This window comes from Pipra filicauda, unplaced genomic scaffold (genome assembly GCF_003945595.2).
Source record: "Pipra filicauda isolate LSUMZ 115617 unplaced genomic scaffold, ASM394559v2 scaffold101_size5749837_pilon, whole genome shotgun sequence".
Taxonomy (NCBI): Eukaryota; Metazoa; Chordata; class Aves; order Passeriformes; family Pipridae; genus Pipra; species Pipra filicauda.
Genome location: NW_024103452.1, coordinates 2,225,802 through 2,244,409, shown reverse-complemented (window position 1 = coordinate 2,244,409; position 18,608 = coordinate 2,225,802). Strand labels below are relative to the sequence as shown.

At 41.6% G+C, this 18,608-nt stretch overlaps 1 protein-coding gene across 8 annotated transcripts in view; it reads right to left on the bottom strand.

Moving 5' to 3' along the window:
- Positions 1 to 16,141, bottom strand: part of PHACTR1 (phosphatase and actin regulator 1) — a 28,704-nt gene extending 12,563 nt beyond the window's left edge. For 2 of the 8 annotated variants that reach the window (XM_039387949.1, XM_039388035.1), the window contains exons 1-4: positions 14,941 to 15,113; positions 13,606 to 13,717; positions 2,334 to 2,480; positions 333 to 479 (exon numbers count right to left, since the gene is read on the bottom strand). In XM_039387949.1, the coding sequence (XP_039243883.1) occupies positions 333 to 479; positions 2,334 to 2,480; positions 13,606 to 13,666 (355 nt within the window). In that variant the 5' untranslated portion in view covers positions 13,667 to 13,717; positions 14,941 to 15,113. Of the gene's footprint in view, positions 1 to 332; positions 480 to 2,333; positions 2,481 to 13,605; positions 13,718 to 14,681; positions 14,921 to 14,940; positions 15,114 to 15,798 lie in introns of those variants that run through there. The other 6 variants (XM_039387978.1, XM_039388070.1, XM_039388109.1 and 3 more) reach the window with 6 other exon arrangements.
- Between the last annotated feature and the right edge of the window lie 2,467 nt (positions 16,142 to 18,608).

Sequence of the window (18,608 nt, the reverse complement as noted above, 5' to 3'; positions counted from 1 at the left end):
GGTGAGGAGGGGCAGAGCAGGAGCCTTGTGGGGATGCGGCACGACGCTCTGCAGGGCGAGAGGGCGGCGCTCTGCGAGAGGGGAGGCTTCGAGGGGCTGAACAGCGAAAGGCAGCCGGCACCGGGCTCACCCAGGTGAGAGACGCGGGGCAGGGGGAGCCGGCCAGCGGGGCAGGGCCGGGGGAGGCCGGCGAGGTGCGAAGGCGCGGGCACCTGGGCAGGGCCAGGCAGCAGAGCCCAGGGAGCCCGTGAGCGCTGGTGGGGGAGGAGAGTGGGGGCGGCCCCTTCCCTCCCTGCTGCCCCCGCCGCTGGCCGGGCCGGGCCGCCTCTCACCTGTGTCGAGGTTGAAGGAGATGCGGGCCTCGGCGAGGTAGGGGGTGTCGCTCTTGGAGCGGACGCGGCGGATGGGTCTGCGGTCGATGTCCTCCTCGGAAGATGCCGCCATTAATGTGGGCACGGTGAGCAGCGTGGCCCGGCGAGCTGGCGAGGGCGAGCGGCGGCGCGGGGCGGCCGGGCGACGAGGGGGCGGAGGGGGAGACAGGGGAGGGGAGGAGGGAGAGAGGCGCGGGGAGGGGGAGGGCAGGACGGGGAAGGAGAGAGGGAGAGAGGGAAAGGGAGAAAGGAGCGCGGGGAGGGAGGGGGAGAGACAGGGAAAACCCGTCAAGGATCTGCGGACGGGAGCGGCCGCGGCGGCCCTGCCCGCTGCCCCCGCCGTGTCCCGCCCGCCTTCGCTCCAGGCGGACGGAGCGGTGACCCCTGTCCCCAACCCTGCCTGCCTGCCCCCCGCCCCCGGGCACGGTCCCGGCGGAGGGGATTTCCCGCCCCCAGGGGAGGGTCCCGGCGGAGGTGGTTCCCTCCCCCCCGCGCCAAGCAGATGCCACACGCCGCCACTGGGCCTGGCTGGTCGAGGTGCCACCGCGCAACGAGCCTGGCAACCCGGATTGCTCTCTTCGAGCCTAGGGCATCCCAAAACTCAGAGCACAGCTGGTTCAAGACTTGGTGCGATGCCTAACGGTGCATCCTTTCATCTCCTTCCCCTCTTTCCTTGGGCAACCCCATGATGTAAAGCAGAATGGTGTACCATGCCTTGGCAGTTTAAAATGCCAAGGAGACTGAGGAGCCCACACTCAGCGTTTAAAAGTGACCATCCCTTAAAACCTGGGACTCATATTCCAGCAGGTCTTTGAGAAAAATGTGACCGCAGGCAAAAATTAGTGACTCTGTTCTCCATCTCCACACTGAGAACAACGTTTTGTGGTATCTCTGTTTCTCTGTTTAGTAATCAGCTCTTTATGTTGATGGTCTTACCCTGTGGTTTGTAGGCTGCCTGCCACATTAGGGCTCCAGTTTCGGTTGGGACTGCTGAGATGTTAGTGTAATGTAAATAATTAAAAATGCTATTTCAAAATAAAATACAGGGATAGCACAAAAGGACTACATAAAGTGAGAACTAGAGAGTTAAAATACTTATAGAATGTGCTGATTTGGAAGGGACCCATCAGGATCATAGAGTGCAACTCCTGGCCCTGTGCAGGACGCCCCAAGAGTCACACCATGTGCCTGAGAGCATTGTCCAAATGTTTCTTGAACTCAGACAGGCTTGGTACTGTGACCACTTCCCTGAGGAGCCTGTTCCAGTGCCCAGCCACCCTTTGGGTGAAGAACCTTTTCCTGATACATGCATGGGAGTGTAATAGTTTATCCTGTTTAATTCAGTATTTAAAAAAAAAAAAAACAAACAGCCTGCTTAAAGTCACTAAGTTGTCATTACTTCCAAAATCTTTTGGTTTTGTCAACCTTAATGAGAAAAAAAGACCAGGGAAGGAATACCAGGCCTCAGTAATTCTGAAGGCAGCAGTAGTAACATTAGCTGGTCTGAATTTTGAGGGACAGCTCTCTTACTTGTTCCTGCAGAACCAATAGTTTTCTGCCAGTTAATCCTATAGAGGTTTTGGGGCATGCTGGGTGTTCTTCCATGGTTGTAATATTAGCTAAGTCTGCTGTTAGCTCTAATCCCTTTGTAAATGTTCACAAGAACTTTCATGTTTCTGGGTGCCTGAAGTGGGTAAGATATACTCTATTTTGTTCTGATCTCACTGGCTTACCATGGCTAAAACAGGGGAAAAAATTTAGTTAGTACTGGCAGGAGAATTTTGAAAAGAATCCCTGTTCATACATATGCAGGTGCTTGTAGTTAGACTCCCATGACATCTTTGGATGTCTGCTGAACCACCATATCACTTGGGAACGAGGAAATACCACCTAGTCCATCTGCATCTCAAAAAAAAGTCTTTAATTAACATCATATGATGTTTGGGGAAGGTGTGGTCTTACCATTATCAAGGTTGAAGCAGATCCTAGCTTCTTCCAAGTAAGGGGTGTCACTCTTAGACCGGAGTCTTCTGATGGGTCTCCGGTCTATGTCATCCTCAGAGGTTGCTGTCACCAGAGTGGGCACAGTGAGAAGAGTTGCCCGACGAGCTGGTAAGAAAGTACAAATGAAGAGGAGAATGTCAGGGGAAGGGAGAAATGAAAAGGGGGAAGAAGAGGGAGAAAAAGGAAAAAAAAAAAGGAAAAGAGAAGGAAAATCACTCAATGGAACAGAGGATCTGTAGCAGGTAGTAGAATAGGCTGTTCGCTGTGAGGTCCTTGACTCATGTACTACAGAATTTAAGGGCTGCACTGAATAATGCCAAGAAAAGATTGCTGTCTTCTGTGCCCCAGAGGCACAGGTTATAGCTCTGTTGCTGCCACAGATTGCACCTTCAAAGTTCCTACTTTTGCAGCTTAAATCACTCTTTTCTCAGCTTCTCAACTTCTCAACAGCTGCAATCTCTCTTTTCCTGAATGCTGTTTTTGAAGCTGTGATGCCTAAGTAGTGGAAGTATCTAAGTGGTTGCCTAATTTGCAGAAATCGGTGGAAGCTGTGCTTGGAACATGACATGATGCCTACAGCAACTATTCTAAAACTCAGTTTCTTCTTGTCTTGACTTGGGCACTCAAAATAAAGAGCTACTTTTTGCTCTTGATCACTTTATGTCTTATTTTCTTGGTTGTGAAACAGGAAGAATCATTCTTTTCTTTCAGTAGGAATTTCAAGAAGATATAAATCCATTAATATTGTAAAGTATTGATATACTTCAGTGGAGCACTGATGAAAAGCTCATAAGAAAATTATTTAATACTGGCTCATTAAGTGAGCACTTCCCACTCCATGTACTGATGAAGCAAATGGTAGGATAGTAAAAAATTACTGTGTCATCATGCAGTTAGAAGCCATACTACAATACATATGTATTAGGAGACTGAATTAATGTTGCAGAGGCCACCTTCCTTTTGGCATTGCCCAAATATTTAGCACTGGACCTTACAGCCTTGATAATGTCCCCTTAATGTAGGTTTTTTTATGTGAATGTAATTGTGAGTGGCTACTGAATACTTTGGGCGCTGAGCCTATAAATTACAAATCACAAGCAGAAGAGCCTCTATAAATGTACCCACCTCAACTGCCTCTCTGAGTAGATAAAGACTATCACAAATGCTAGATGGGATCTGGCTGATCACTGAAAGCATGAGCACCATGCACAAGTACTTTCTCAGTGCGTTTCTTTCCCCTCCGCCTCATATTTAACTGGAAAGAGAATTTCAACTGGAAAGAACGTCTGTACCCTTAGTGTAGGACTATTTATATAAACTTTCATGGGGGACCCTATATGAGCCTAGGAGCCTAAACCCTGCATGCTTTTTGCTGCTTGGATATTATCTGGCATAACAGTCTTTATCTCGGGGCTTTTGTAAAGCACCACATTTCAAATAACTAAAAATGAACTGTATTTTCCCACTGGGATTGGAGAGCATGACTGATAGTGACTAAGTGCATATTCTGCAACCTACTAACTGTGATTCTTTCTTTTAAAAGTTTTTTAGAATTTCAAATAAAACCTGTCAATCAGAAGCTTTCAGATGCCTGAAAGCTGACTTAGGTGTTAGGTATGATAGCATATAATTACTATGAGTTAACAGAAGCTGTCACACTCTATTTTTCAATTTGCAGCATTATGTAGTTTACTAAACAAGTAAATCTGCGCTGCTGAAGGCAGTGGTTATTTCTGGTCTAACTTACTTGTTTTCTATTTTGAAATAGGTTTCTTTCAAGTTTTTGCTCATTTCTAACCTAGCATTTGCATTTGAAGTAAACACAAAGGGCAAGAGTTGAAATTGATTTAATGGGGTCAACTATTTAGATTAAGCTAAAGCAAACACTGCAACTAGGCTGTAAACCGTTACTCCCTTATGATAGGGAAGTACAGTAATGAAGATAAAAGAGAATGGAAAATTTCTGTTATGGAAAATTTTGTGTCATCAGATTTACACTTCGGGAAGATTTATCTGTATACAAAGTCAGCATTGTAAAAACCATCTCATAAAGCAATGATGTAAATGATTTGTCTTTTAAAACTGGTGTAATCTAGCTGTAGTTGAAGTCAGTGAAAGGGCTCCCATGCATTTCAGGGCTAGCACAGGATCACAGCACAGGAATCTGTTTGAAAAAAAATCCCAGCACCAAATTGCATACACTTTTATAGTAAACAGAGAATTACAGTAGGCTTTTCTATATAATTGTTTATAAATCATTTTTCCCTTTTGGGTCAAAATATTGGGATCTGGCTTGTATTCATTTTCACTGGAGGTAGGTGGATGCTAGAAAATGCTTCTTGGAGTAATCATTATGTATTACTTTGACAACCGTGATTATCTCCCCTTTGTGTATATTACCAAAAGGAGTTTTCAAGAATGACTGGATATTCTAGGTAAATATTGAAAAAATTTCAGACTAAGCTAATAAGTATTAAAAAAGATTTGCAATAAAACGTAAGATCAATTCTTACAGAGCCACAGAACTGGAAAGTACAGCTGATCACATTCTGATATTGATAAAGTAACACTGAATGTTTATGCCTGCCATGAATATACACACTCTTTCCTAACCATAATCCATAGCAGTCCTTAGTTTGAGAATGACTTGCCATACAGTTTTTAGTAAAGCTGTCGATGTTTGCCCAATGGGACCATAGGGTTCATCACAGCTAATCCACCAGTATCTCTTGCTCCAGCTGTTCTCCTTAAACCAGATTAGTCTGTGGGATACATTTTTAGGAGATAATTTTTTGGGAAAATTAGAAAGTGTCCGCTTGAAAGTCTTGGAGCAATGGAGTGACATTACAATACACAGTAAGGGGCCTGCTTACGCTGCAAATGGATTTGAGACCAGTATCCAAAACCTCATTTAAAGTAGCCACTGTAACAGCACATAGAAGGCAAATCAGCCATTCTGTTAAATTCTTTCATTCTCTTTGCATCATTCCTCATAGGGTTATGCCACAACTGGCACATCGTGGCAGTGTCCTGTCTGGTATTTGTTAGAAAGTGAAAAAGTTGCTTTTTGAGGGAAAAATACCTTAAAAATATAAATGCTGTAATGTACGTTGTATGACACCTTAGAACTGCTGTATATAATCTCCCATTTGTTGTCTCAAAATATTGTAGGTTACTGAAGTAGAACACAAGTATGTGTTTGGGAGAAGGGAATGTAAAATATGTAAATTTTTATGTTGCATGTTCAGAGACATTTTGAAGATATAATTTCAATATATTTGGTTAAATCTGCAGCTGGTCCAAATTTTGAACACTGTTCGAAATGACTGAAAACATGGGGGGTTGTTTGCAAAGAATTTTTGATGGCTTCCATTTTTTCCATTAAAATACTTTCCCACAGATTTTAATAAAAATATTAGTACTAATTTTTGTTTGCCAAGAACTACCTTTATGTTTTGAAGAGTTATAATATTGGCTTTTCTTTTTAAGAGTTATTTATTCATTTTTTTAAGAGTGTTATTTAGAAAAATGATGGACATTTTTAATTGAAAAATTTTAGAGGTGAAATGGCATCTTCATAAAAATTAATTGGAGAAAACAAGAAATATTAATCTAATTTTTCCATCTACTTTTATCAATCAGATTTTTTTAAAATGTTTTTAAAATATCTCATTGGTGACACAGGTACACTTGTCATTTTTTAATCAGTAGGGTCAATAGAAACCCTTATTTGCATAGTAGATTTTGACCTCAAAAGGGCAAAAACTTTTGAAACTTGATGATTTTAATCTCAGTACAAGCAAAGTGCTAAAATGTTGCTTCTTGGAGATGTCTAGACCTAGATACATTGGAAAGGGTATGTTTCTGATGCATATAATCATAAGCAACTTCAAATGACATTGAAATAGCCATAAGGGGATGCTTTTTTACATCAGAAATCTTTAAGGCTTTCCTGAGGAAAGTTTCATTTCTCAGGGCAAATTTTGAATGACTTTGTAGAATACCTATGAAAATATTTTAATTGCAGTGCTGCTGTTGCTGATTGAATAGGATTCTTCTTTCTTGCTACTTTTTTCATCAGAGAAACATGTGAGCTTCTTACTCAGTTCTCCTTCACGCTTCTGTGAAGAGGGCTCACCATGGTGTAACACATAGATAATGCATGCAGAAATATATTTTTGGCTAAAAGGAAGCTTTAAAAACTTGAGTTCAGGTACATTTTGATGCATCTAGCACATGATATCCCATGTGAGCTAAAAAAAAAAAAATAAAATATTAGATTGTGAATATTCTTCCTTAAAGACAGACCAGGAAATGGGTCCAACTGGGTGTTTACCAGGAAAAGAATTTTTTGGTCTGATTTAATGCCAGTTCACTTTATCGGTTGCATTTAAAACAAGACAAAAGGACAACATTTGAAGGATTAGATTTGGAAAATTGGGTATGACTGGCAGGGGAGCCAGAGACAGAACATGTGGAGAGACCATAAATTGTCATTTATGAAGAATGATTTATAGACTTGTGTCTCCCAGACAAACACAGGAGCACATGCATATGGATTTCTCCATGGCTCTAAAGCAAAGCTGTTGAAATCTTTTTTGATGGGCATCAGTAATCTGAAAGAAAGTACTTAAATACATCATATCAAGAACAGGCCTGAAGGTTGCAAACAATGGTACCCATGCAAAAGGATATCCACATTTAGTCACGTGCTCATTCCGCTGGTTTGTGATATTTGGGTAGGAATGTGCACAATATGCCCAACCACCACACTGGCATTTTTTGTGCATTTTAGACAAAACATGCTTGTTCCTCTACCATTGTGTCCAAAGGCATAGGCTGTTTGGAAATTCTCAGTAAGGAAGATATGCCAGAATAGGTGGTGGAAAAGGGACTTAAAAAGTTTAAAAAGGATGAGGAAAAGGTTGATGTTGATCAGTTACTTGATGGGATTTAAAGGAGGAGAAATTTTATCAGGAATGCACATTTGCTGTTACTAATTCTTCTGATACTGAAGCTATTAGTCTAAGAAGTAGTGACATCACATAAATAAAAAAAGACCTGGAAAATATCATAACCTTGAAAATATGTTAATGTATAGGATGGATTAATCATAAAATTTTGGTGGATGGAGGAACATCTGCAGTGGAATCATTCCGGATTAGGATCTGGGGATACTGCAGCAATATATTTTTATAAAACACTGTACTTAATGTAATATGCAAAAGCAAAAGGAAAGTAGCACTGAAGAGTCAGCGGTGATTAAAGTCAAACATCTAGAATAAATCAGCACTGTCTGAATCAAAATAAATAAGCAACAAGGCAGCACAGTGAAATAAATATATTGTGGACACAAAGAACGACCAGAAAATGTGAAATTAAAACTATACCTGGGAGTATTTTATTAAACCTGCAAAACTGATCAAGAAAAATGATTTCCTGAAATCTTCTGAGCAATCATCCCCCATGTGTCTATACAATCTTGTGCATCTATTACCCTTGGCCATACGTACTGTATTTTTTTATACTTTACATTTTTTATTCACTCCTTACATTCATCAAATAAATTGCAGAAATGTTGCAACCAGTAGAAGCATACCTCGTGTAAGTGGATCTTTAACCTACTTATAGATACAAAAGATTGTTCAAGATAAGCCTTCAAGAGAGTTTTGTTCAATTTTTTAAATATGCGCAGTGTATCTTGCCAAATGGCCTGGCAAGCAACTTCATGCTATGTAGGAGCATCTTGAAAATAATTAATGGAGTTAATTTTAAGTTGGTGTGCCCTGCTAGTGCAAAAGGATATAAGACTGGAAAAGTGGATGCACAGCTCTCTAGGAAATTAGAAACAATTTTTTCCTTGAGTCAGAAGTCGCGTGAGAGCTGAACCCAGACTCTAGGCAGGGACCGGAGAGTCTCACTGTGGTGCAGAGGTGGACTCCTGCAACCCAGAATGGCATCCTGACAACACGATGTCCAGCCCATCCCATCAGGTTGTTGTGTGGATTTGCTGCAGGCACCAAGAGAGAGGATGAGTCTTAGGACCCCTTCCATCGGACTCATGGTTGCAGAAAAGTGCTACTCACTGTCTGCGATGGCCAACTCTCCCTTTATGGTAGTACCTAAAGTCTTCACTTGTAATGTACTGGGCAGAAGTCATTCTGCTCTCTTATAGTTCATCCAGGGGCTCAATCCCCTTATATAAAGTGGGAGGGAGAGGTTCCTCTTTTCTTAATCCTCAAAAACCGAGGTGAGAACTAGGTACCAACAGCTAGAGTGCTGCGTGCAATCCCTGCACACAGTTTAGCTGGCTATGCTCAAGGCAGGCTCTCTGGCATGGTATAGCTGTGTGAGCGACTTGAGAAGCCCTGACCAGCTTTGAAGGTTTTTGAGAAAGCAGCAAGAATCCTCAGCAGCTGCTTCCTCCCCGCTTTTGGAGATACGCCTACACTGAGGCCATTGCCCATTTGCTAAGCAAGCGTGCCTGTGGCTGGCTAGGTTCCTCACTGATCCACATCCAGACTGCCTCATCACCACGGACTTGTCTGATAATCTGAACTCTTGGCTGAACCTGGTGACTGTCACCAAACCTGCCCGGCTCATGCCCTGCGGTGCTTTACCTCTCATAGGTGACAGCTGCTGCCTCTGCCCATTTTGCTGGCTTTGGGCTTACTTTCCCTCATGGACCAGCTCACTTCTGCTGCTCCTCAGTGCCTGCCTGCTCAACTCTTTCAAATATGAGGTCTTTCTTTCCATGCCCCAAAGCATAACTTTCAAGTAGAACTTCAAGATCAAAGCTGATGCTTCCCCAAAGTACACTGCAGCCAAGTGATCTGCACGTTTACAGTTTTGGATTACAGCTTGACCTGTTTGGAGAAAGTTACTCCCTTTTCTGAATTAGGTCCTATCTTGCCAGTCAACATGTGATTCCTCAATGCAAACAAATGCCATCAGCACAGGCATCATTCACTCAAGTTTGCTATCTAGGCTTTCATAATCAGTAGAGAGGCAAGATTTATATTAACCCAAGGAAGATGTCTGAAGTGAACCCTGCTCTTAAAATGATTGTTTCTCTCCACTGGTACATGCCAAGCTAGTCAGAACTCTTAGGTGGAAATGTCTTCACTGAGGATGTCTACAGGATAAGTGAGCTGAAAATCCTATTCCAGGCCCCATTATATACTTTCAGCCCCTGCAGCTGAAAGCTGTGATAGATTTGTATTTATAATACATCTGCAGCCAAGAGTAACCAGTATCTTCCACACGCTTCAAAGGGAGGAGGCTTTTTTGAAAATTAAAGTCTGGCTTCAGGCTTAGATTTCAGATTGAGGCTTTCCTAGGGCAAGGGGCTGGATGCAGGGGATCACAGTCCTTTCTTTCCTGTTTCTGATTTGCAGATGCGTCACCAGGCATTACGCACTTGGCAGGGACACCCCACCAGCTCCTAGATTCCAACATACGGCTACAGAAGAGACAGTTAGGGAGGGCTGCAGAGCTTAGGATATTTCTGGCTTGTATTTAAAGCCTAGAGCCAGCTGGCTTCGTTTACCAAGTTTTCTAAATCTAGCTAATCCTACTGTCAGATTCAGCTTTTGTGACTTTTCCATCCCTCTGGCTTCACTTTCCTTGGAGGAAACAGGGAACAGCTGTTGGAAGAGCAGATACAGCCTGAACGGCCAAACATTCTCTGTTCTGTGCTCAGCCCATCGAAGTGAGGTGATGGCTGCTGCTTCAGAGGAAAGGATGGAAGAGGTGGCAGCTGATAAGGTAACACCTCTTTCCTCCTACCCTACAAAACCAAAGGCAGTTCTGCAGCTTTCTGCAGGAGTAGGGACAAGGTGTGAGCGTTAGTGCAGGCAGCAAGGGATAGAGAACGGGTTGGTTAGTTGCTGGAGGACAAAGCCCTCTTTTAGTCTGTTTGCTGAGGTCAGAGTATCCTGCATTCAACTACACAAGACCTGAGGTCAGGTGGGATTTGATATCATCGGCTGTCAATGCCATCATAGCTCTTTGAGTTCCTTCCCAACGTTTTGCAGTCCTATTCCTTCTTTTCTTTTCCATCCACAAGGAGCGGGTACAGATACGAATGAGTGCTTTACAGCTGCTATTGGTTACATTGTCATATCATTAATGTGAAAACACTGGAGTTTTTTTCTTCATCTGAAAAATTAAAAGGCAGAAATCTCCAAATCTCACAGAAAGAGTTAAGTAGGTCATGAACCACCATTCTACAGTTTGTAAACAGAGCACTTTGGAATGCAATAACTAATAATATAAGTAAAGTAATAATAGTACATACGAATATGTTCTGATGTTGTTTTTAATTAAATGGCAGAATACTGAAGTCTTCTTGCACTCAATTCTGTCGTAATGCAGTTTAAATGCATATACACATGGTGTTTGATAATGTGATTTGCTAATGGCATCATATTATTATATTAACATCAAATAGTTACTTGTGATCCCATTAGGTAGATCTGATGACAACGCTTTCTTACAGACCTTTTATGCAGCTCCATACTAGCTACTTGAGCTACGCTATTTATGGTGGATGAGTGCCTCACATTCAGTGTATTTTTTTTTGTTGGGGGGCGGGGAGTGTCAGAAAGTTAAAGCTAATGCAGTTAGCCTGTTTCTCAGAAGGTGGATAAAGAAATCCATGTTCGGAGAAATTGTGCAATTATCTCATGGAGAAATGCCTGCTTTTTGGAAGACAGCCTTAAAATTTCACATAAGGTACAAGGATGACAGGAGTTACCACAGCTGTAGAGGCAGCATCAATGCACATGATAGGATTGAGTTCCTTGTTCTGTACAGGGGGTAAAATAATTGAGAGGAAGGGGATATTACTATCAAGAAGTTTGGGGCTAAGGATAGCAATAAAGGTATTTGCTGCAGGAAACCTTGATGATTAAATTCTTCCAGAGACTTATTGTTTGGCCTCCTGAAACTTCTCTCTGCACAGGCCACATGTCATCTCTCACATCCTATTGCTAGAGTGGTTGTTCATCCGTTCTTCCCCTCAAACACCTCTCCTGCCAGAGGGCTGCTGTCTTGCAGCATTTGAGAATGTAGATCAGAAACATTGTCACTTCTGTGCTCAGAGCGATTTCCCTTCTGGCACCTAAGTTGTTGGAAAGCAACTGACCTCAAGCACAGAGAGATGAAGAGAGGAGACATTACTAGAGTTTATGGAAGGGGTCTCACAAGCATGTGTGGTAAGAGATGTGAAGGACAGGAGCTGAGGAAAATGCAGTAAAAGGAGGAAAGAGAAGGGTGAAAAATGGAAGGGGGCAGAGCATAAGTGCAGCATGGCTTTTCTATCAATATACTGTTTCCAGTTGTGGAGATAATTAGGATTTGGGACACTGGTGCATGGTGGAAGTGTGTCGTTGGTGACTTTCATAAAATATTCAGGAGCAGGGGGACAAAAAAAATCTCCAAGTTTCGGTGCTGGTTCTTGTTTGTTTTGGCCAAGGAATAGAAGTCCACGTGACAGATCTACAGGTCAGCTCTCTGCTGATGACTTTTGCATCAAGGAATACAGTTCTGCATAATGGATTTTTTCCCCTCATTTTGCATTTAATAAAAGGAAAATAATTGCATTAAAATGAAGAATCAACCAGATGCTAATCTTACATTATAGTCATGCACCTAACTGATCAGTACAAGCATTTCTGTATGTGCCAGCAATATAATTTCTTCAAGTATGGGTAAGATAATGTTTTTTTCCCTTGCCTGCTTGGAAGTATAGTCAGTGAAGGTTGCCTGCACAATCCTTACTAGTCACCTTGTGCACATGACTATAATAGACTTTCATTGCATGAATACATATTCCTTCTTCCACAGTTGTCTCTGTACATTGCAGTGCACAGGGACACTTTTGATAATTTGCTATAGCTTGTAAAGCAGTAAGTTGTAGATTCCTGAATTTTAGGTTCTGTGGAATAGAAGTGGTTTGTTCCCATAGAAATATCATAGAATGGTTGGGGTTGGAAGGGACAACAGGAGGTCATTGAAGATTTCAATATTACTTCTGTAGCAATGCCCAGGTGTCTGTTGCATTTTAGATGGAGAAAAAGCCATCAAAATGAGCCATTTCCCTCAGCCAATTTTTTCTCCTGATTTGAAGTGCTTAGTATTTGTTTCTGTTGTTCAGTGCAGGAGGCTGTGCTGTGACAAAAAAGGTTTTCTGCAACTCATACAGATTAAAACATGTCACAACAACCGGGGAAGCAGCTAGGCAATGCAGTACGTGTTAGGCAGCAGCATCTCAGCTGAGCCGAAGGTTAAAGGTGGTACTGACCCTCATGTATCCTGGGTTGGTGGCATCCCCCTGAATGGATTAGGTCTTGCTCTGGGAGGATGGCCTCCAGAGGGAAGGCTAAACTTTGTTGGCCAGACTTTGAATTTGATTAGCAACTGATGAAATTAATGGTGAAAGAAAGATGGATTCCATTTTCAGAGAACAGGCAGTATGTAAAACCAAAAATGGTTGTTAGAACTACTTGGGTCCAATAGGCTTCTTCAATTTAATATGGTGTTTAAAGTTTAAGGAACAAAAAACCCCTTCTCTCTGAAATTGCAAGTTTTCTCCAAAAATAGCGCTGGTGAGAAAAATGTGAGCTGACTTTACCAAAAATATCATCTATGTCGTGAACAAGTCTCAGCTACATTAAAGCAACAAAGTTTGGTTACTCTTCCCCTCTCTCACCCTGCTGCTGCTCTGTGGGGGCCAGCATTTTGCAGGGGACAGGTGCAGACCAGTGAGAGCCTGCTGTTTGCACTGTGTGGGAGACTGCCTCAGGGCTTTCCCAAACCAGTTTTTCCTGCAGCACTGAAAAACAGCGCCTTATGATCCTGACAGCACTGATAAGCAAGGAGGAAGGGGAAGGACACCAGAGGCTTATGCAGCAAGCTGTGTGCCATTGCTCTCCCCTCTGCCTTGTCCATTTGGATGCTGCAACACCAGAGCCTGGGTCTTCACAGTTCTTTTTGCTCTGTCTGTACGCCCAGCAGCTCTCATAGCTTTTCCTTATCCTCTCATAAGGCAGATCAACCCTACCATTACTCTTCTTGTAACACCTTTAAAACCCCAACTGTTTTGAAGGCCTTTCCCTGTGCCCTCTCAGCACTTAAGTAGGTCAGTGACTGTCCCTTATCTGGCCCTATACATTTTAACTGTACAGTTAAAATAGCCATTTTCTGAATCAGTGCCAGAGTTTCTTACCTTGGGCTCCTTGACTGTAAAACAGTCTGTGAGCAGACTCGACATCCAAAAAGTAGTCCATTTTGAAGGAACTTTATGTGCAATACTCCAGCATGGATGATCAGTCAGATTCCTAGGAAAGATTACAGAGATGTCAGACACAAAAAAGCTGGTGAGTTTCTTTGTGGAAAGAATTGTGTAGGCAGTCATTTGGCATATTAGGGTCAAAGTATTTTCAAGTCACTATTCATAGAACTTCATAAGCATCCTTTTCTATTTTAGGATGTTTGATTCAAATCCTTCTCTAAAGACAAAAACAGAAGTCCTGCTGCAGTATTAGTAAGATTCCTAGCTTTCTAGTACAGTCACCTGTATTCTAGCCACAGCCTCTATTTCTTAAGACATATACTTGGATTCATCTGCCTGTTACATTTACTCTTAAAAAGAAGATCGGAAAAGGGACAGGGACCTCTTTCAGCCAGATTCGCACCCAACATCTCTGAGTAGTCACTGCTATAACAGACTACATTAAAGATAGCATTTGTGCCACTTATGCCAAAACACTGCACTAGAAAGAAAGACACAATATTCTGGATATTTCACTACACCTAAATGACCAGAAACCAACCTTGCCTTTCCTCTCTCCTCTTGCTGACCAGAAGCAGCAACAGAACATTCCACCATCAGTTCTAAAAGTTGTGTTAGGAGCAGTCATTAAGAAATAGTAGGCTACTCGTAGCACTGTTTCATAGCTAAGGTTTATATTTTTTGCATTCTTCTGAACATCAGATCTGTCTAGATCCTAGATTACAGCTGTCCGAGATGTACACAATCCTAGATTACAGCTGTCCAAGATGTACACTCTAACTTTGCCAGGCAGAGTTCCTGGAATGATGCACATTATTGTGACCCTTCTCCAGCTTTATAGCTACCTTCTGCATTTTATTATACTCTGAAAAAGTCACAGAAAAAACAGGATTTGCAGAAAACAGACAATCCAGTTCTCTCACCCACATCTCAGTTCACCATGGCATATAATCATAAGCATACAAACAACTCTGAACAATGTCTATTTTAAGAAAGACAGACAAAAATACCTCTAGTCCTTTTCCATGCAAACTTAGCAGAAAGGTTTGGAGCAGGGAGTCTGACTCTTGATTCAAGCAATTCCTTTAATTACGCTGGAAAAATTAGGGAACCGGGTTTCCAAAGCTTTCCCTCTTTCCTTTGATTCAGTTTTCATAGATCAACATGCAGTCCTTTCTAAAATTCGGAAGTCTGTCCTGATGAGAAAACTTTTAAATTCCCAAGCAATTCACTTTACTGTAGCACTCCCAAACCAGAAATGATACTTACTGCAGAGTATCAAGAGCTGCCTGGCAGTGGTGTAAGCTCCAGTAGTTTCAAGGAGGATTTCTTTGATCTTACTAAATGTCCCCAGTGTAAGCAAACAATTTTGATTGTTTGATTGGAACTCTGATGAATAATGCATAACGTCAACTGGACTTCCTTTATCAGATAAAAATGGCCAGGAGATGTTGTTACTTAGCAACAGGAGGTGACACTACGTTCATCTCCCCCACTCCCCCTCACCCTTCATACTGAAAAATTAAGCCCCTCGTTTTGATTTGATAAAAACTTTCCCACGGAAAAAAAAATCTACATCAAGTTTCCTTAAGAATTTGTTTTTCATTCTGATCTTCCTTGTTGCATCTGATATTCTGAGATATTTTTAATGTTTCATAATGATTAACCGTAACATTGCGTTTTGTCTAATAATTTGCTTTCAGTAAGTAAAATACCTACTTTCTTCACCATTTACCACAAGGGTAAGGAGATTGTTTTGCTATAAATATAATGTAAATAACATCTTGAGAATAGATTCATTTCTTATCTGCTACTGCTTGTTGGACAAGGCAGACAGAAAAAGCAACATACAAAATGTTCCAGTGATGCTATGAAATATATAGAATATCGAGAAACCTTTCCTATTACAGAATTCATACTTTAAGTAATTCATTCATTCTTGAAGGAGCCCTAACATTCGATATAAGCATTCTCAAGGAATCATTGCATTTCTGCTTAAAATACAGCCTTTTAAAAAATACACAATGTAGTTTTTTTCAGGAAAGGCACATTGATAAAAAGCCAAAGCACTGTGAAAGGTTTTAAAAAATAAATAAATAAAATCATATGCAGAAGATAAGTACTTACCAGTGTTACTGACCTCTTTCCATCCCACTGTCATGGAATAAGACTAAGCAAATGCAACCCAGTCTGTGAGCCAGAATGAACAGCTTCTAATTTTCACTTCAACCTCGAAATCAAGAGTACTGAATAGAGAAAGGTGACGGATCTGCTTATATTATGATGAAATGAAAGCTCTTAGCACAGATCTGAGTAGAACTGCTTTTTTTTATACCACATTAGCCTGCTAATTTGAGGAAAGTGAAAGGCTTTGTTTTACTGTCTTTTATCTGTTCTCTTTGCTACCCCCACAATTTAATTTGCATTTAAAATTATTCTTATGTCTCCACTGCACTCCAAGATATGGAGCATTTTCTAATCACGATGCATGTTCAGTGTGGTTTTTGTGCTATGGCACTTTTATTCTGAGCCAGAAACATGGTGAGTAATTATAATTGCCAGCTATTTTCTAAAATGAAATACAGAGTGGTTGTCTGATGCAGTTTCTGATTTTTCCTTCATTTAGCAGTACATCGCAACAAACTACTCAGTCAAAGCATCAGTAAAAAAAATAAATCAAATAGCACAATGTCATGGCATGATAGCTTAAACATGCATATCCACAGACCGTGAAAGCAGAATATGTTTCTACCAAGATCTTTTCAATTATAATTTGCCTTTCCTGAATTTAAAAGGGAGCTTGGATGGCTAATAAACTGAAATTAGTACAACTATCTCTTGGTGGCTTCCAGTGCATCTAGTTTAGCATTACTGGAGCTGCACATTGTTTGGAATGAACTGAATTGAATGGCTAACAAGGGCCATGCTATTAAGGTAGATGGACATCCCTCACAAGAGGATCAGGACCCTGCTTTTTCCAGAAGTTCTTAGAGTAGTCCCCCAAAGCCTGATTTTGGAAGTGAATCAGAAATTAAAGAAGACAGTGATAAAGTGATCCTTTGATAAGTTTAAAATCAGAAGTTCTGGCAAAACAAGTATCAGGAAGCAATCAGACTTAGTCTTCCCATTTTTGCAAATATTCTGCTCAAAAAATCAGATATAAATGCCCTCTGAAATCCACTGCCACCGAATGTTACTGGTGTTCACAACCATGGGTTCTGAAAGATAAGATTTTCTGTTCAATATCAGAAAACTCCGTATCAAATATCATAGGATTTTTTTTTTCTTTTAAGAGGAAACCCAAGAAGATAAATTAACCATCTGAGTACAGTTTTCTTGGAGAAGATTAGAAAGTAAGAATGCCTGTGAGCACATTACTTCATGGCTTCCCACTCTGAAGAGTTTTTATATTCTTCTTCAAAGCACCCAGGCAGTATCAAAGATAAGGGTGAGCCATATGAACTCCAGGTACAGTCTGGTATGGCTGTTCCTGCACTGGCATTACAGTAAGTATGGTTGGATTGAGTAGGTGTCTCACTGTGCCACCTTAGTGGTGGATCTGGTTTATGCAAATTGTGTTCCTGTTTTCAGAGATATGACAAACATTTTTATTCCTAAACACAACTTAAAGGAAAATCAGACAGCAAGAACGCTGCAAACTCCTTTCTTTGCATTTTGGAGCGTTGTTAGCACCTTGCTCTTTGCATTTTTTAGAGCTTGTATTTGCCGTGTTGACTACTGAACAATAGGTCCCTCCAAGCTGGCTTCTGATAATTATTGGATCCATTATCTTATGGACCAGGAGCCAGTTGCTTGTTTAGCCCAGCTGATTTTTTTCAGCAGAAAACCAGAAAAAAAGAAGAAAGGCTGGCAACACAGAGATGCAGAAGGAAAAATGGAAGACAGGACCCTCACTTGCTCCAAGGATTGTACCTGCTTGTTAACATGCAATGTGGAATACTTTTTGTTTTTCCTAAGGACACTGAATCTCCCGCTCAGGAGGAGACTGAAAAAAATACAAGCTTGCGTGCTGGGCAACATTTTATAGCACCTGTCCATTAGCCTTTGATGTATCCTTCTGATTCCCTTTGCTATCACCCTTTCAATCTGCATTGTCATCTTGCATCGTGACTGGCAAATGTAGTCACTGAAATCACCAGCAACCTCTCTACTGACCATTGCAAGATCATCCATCTTGATACCTTCATCCATCTCAGGGATTTACAGTTCACTTTAAATTACAGTGCAGCAGTTCTGACAGCTGCTAAGAGCTCTCTCTGACAAGGGAGTACTTAGCAACAAGAAAGGTAACAGTGCCTATATATTTGTATGCTTCTGTGGCATTCATCACCATGAGGGGAAATCCTTGCCTGCCTGATTGGAAAGTCTTCAGGATGGTAGTGTGGGCTCAGATTTGACCCACAGTCCAGAAAACTTGACCCACAGAAAGGGAAATAGATTACCTCCAGTTCAGTTGAAAAGCCTACACATCTAGAAAAATGTGCAGGTGAAAGTGAGTTAAGTATGAGTTAGTTAAGTGAGTTAAGTGAGTTAAGTGTGAGTTAAGTATGATCCCCAGGTCTGGCTTCACATACGCTTGAGGCTCACCGTGCTCCTGTGCTAATGCACAGTGCATTGCAATGTGTGCTCTGACTTGGTTTCCAAAGAATGGCAGAGCACCTCAGGGGGCAGGAAGGGAAGGGTGGCAGTAGCCAGAACCAGAAACTGTACTGTCTAGCTCTCTGAATGCTTTCCTGTGTTCTGTCAAGGCCTGAAGCCAAACTTGCAGAACCTCTTCTATTGACTGGACCTCTTATCAGCACAAATCCCTCTTTGGGATAATGGGTGCAGTGGTTTTATAACACAGACAGATATCTATATAGGACTAGACAGAGATTGAACTCTTTGTGAGCTAGACTGGAATACCAACCAACCTC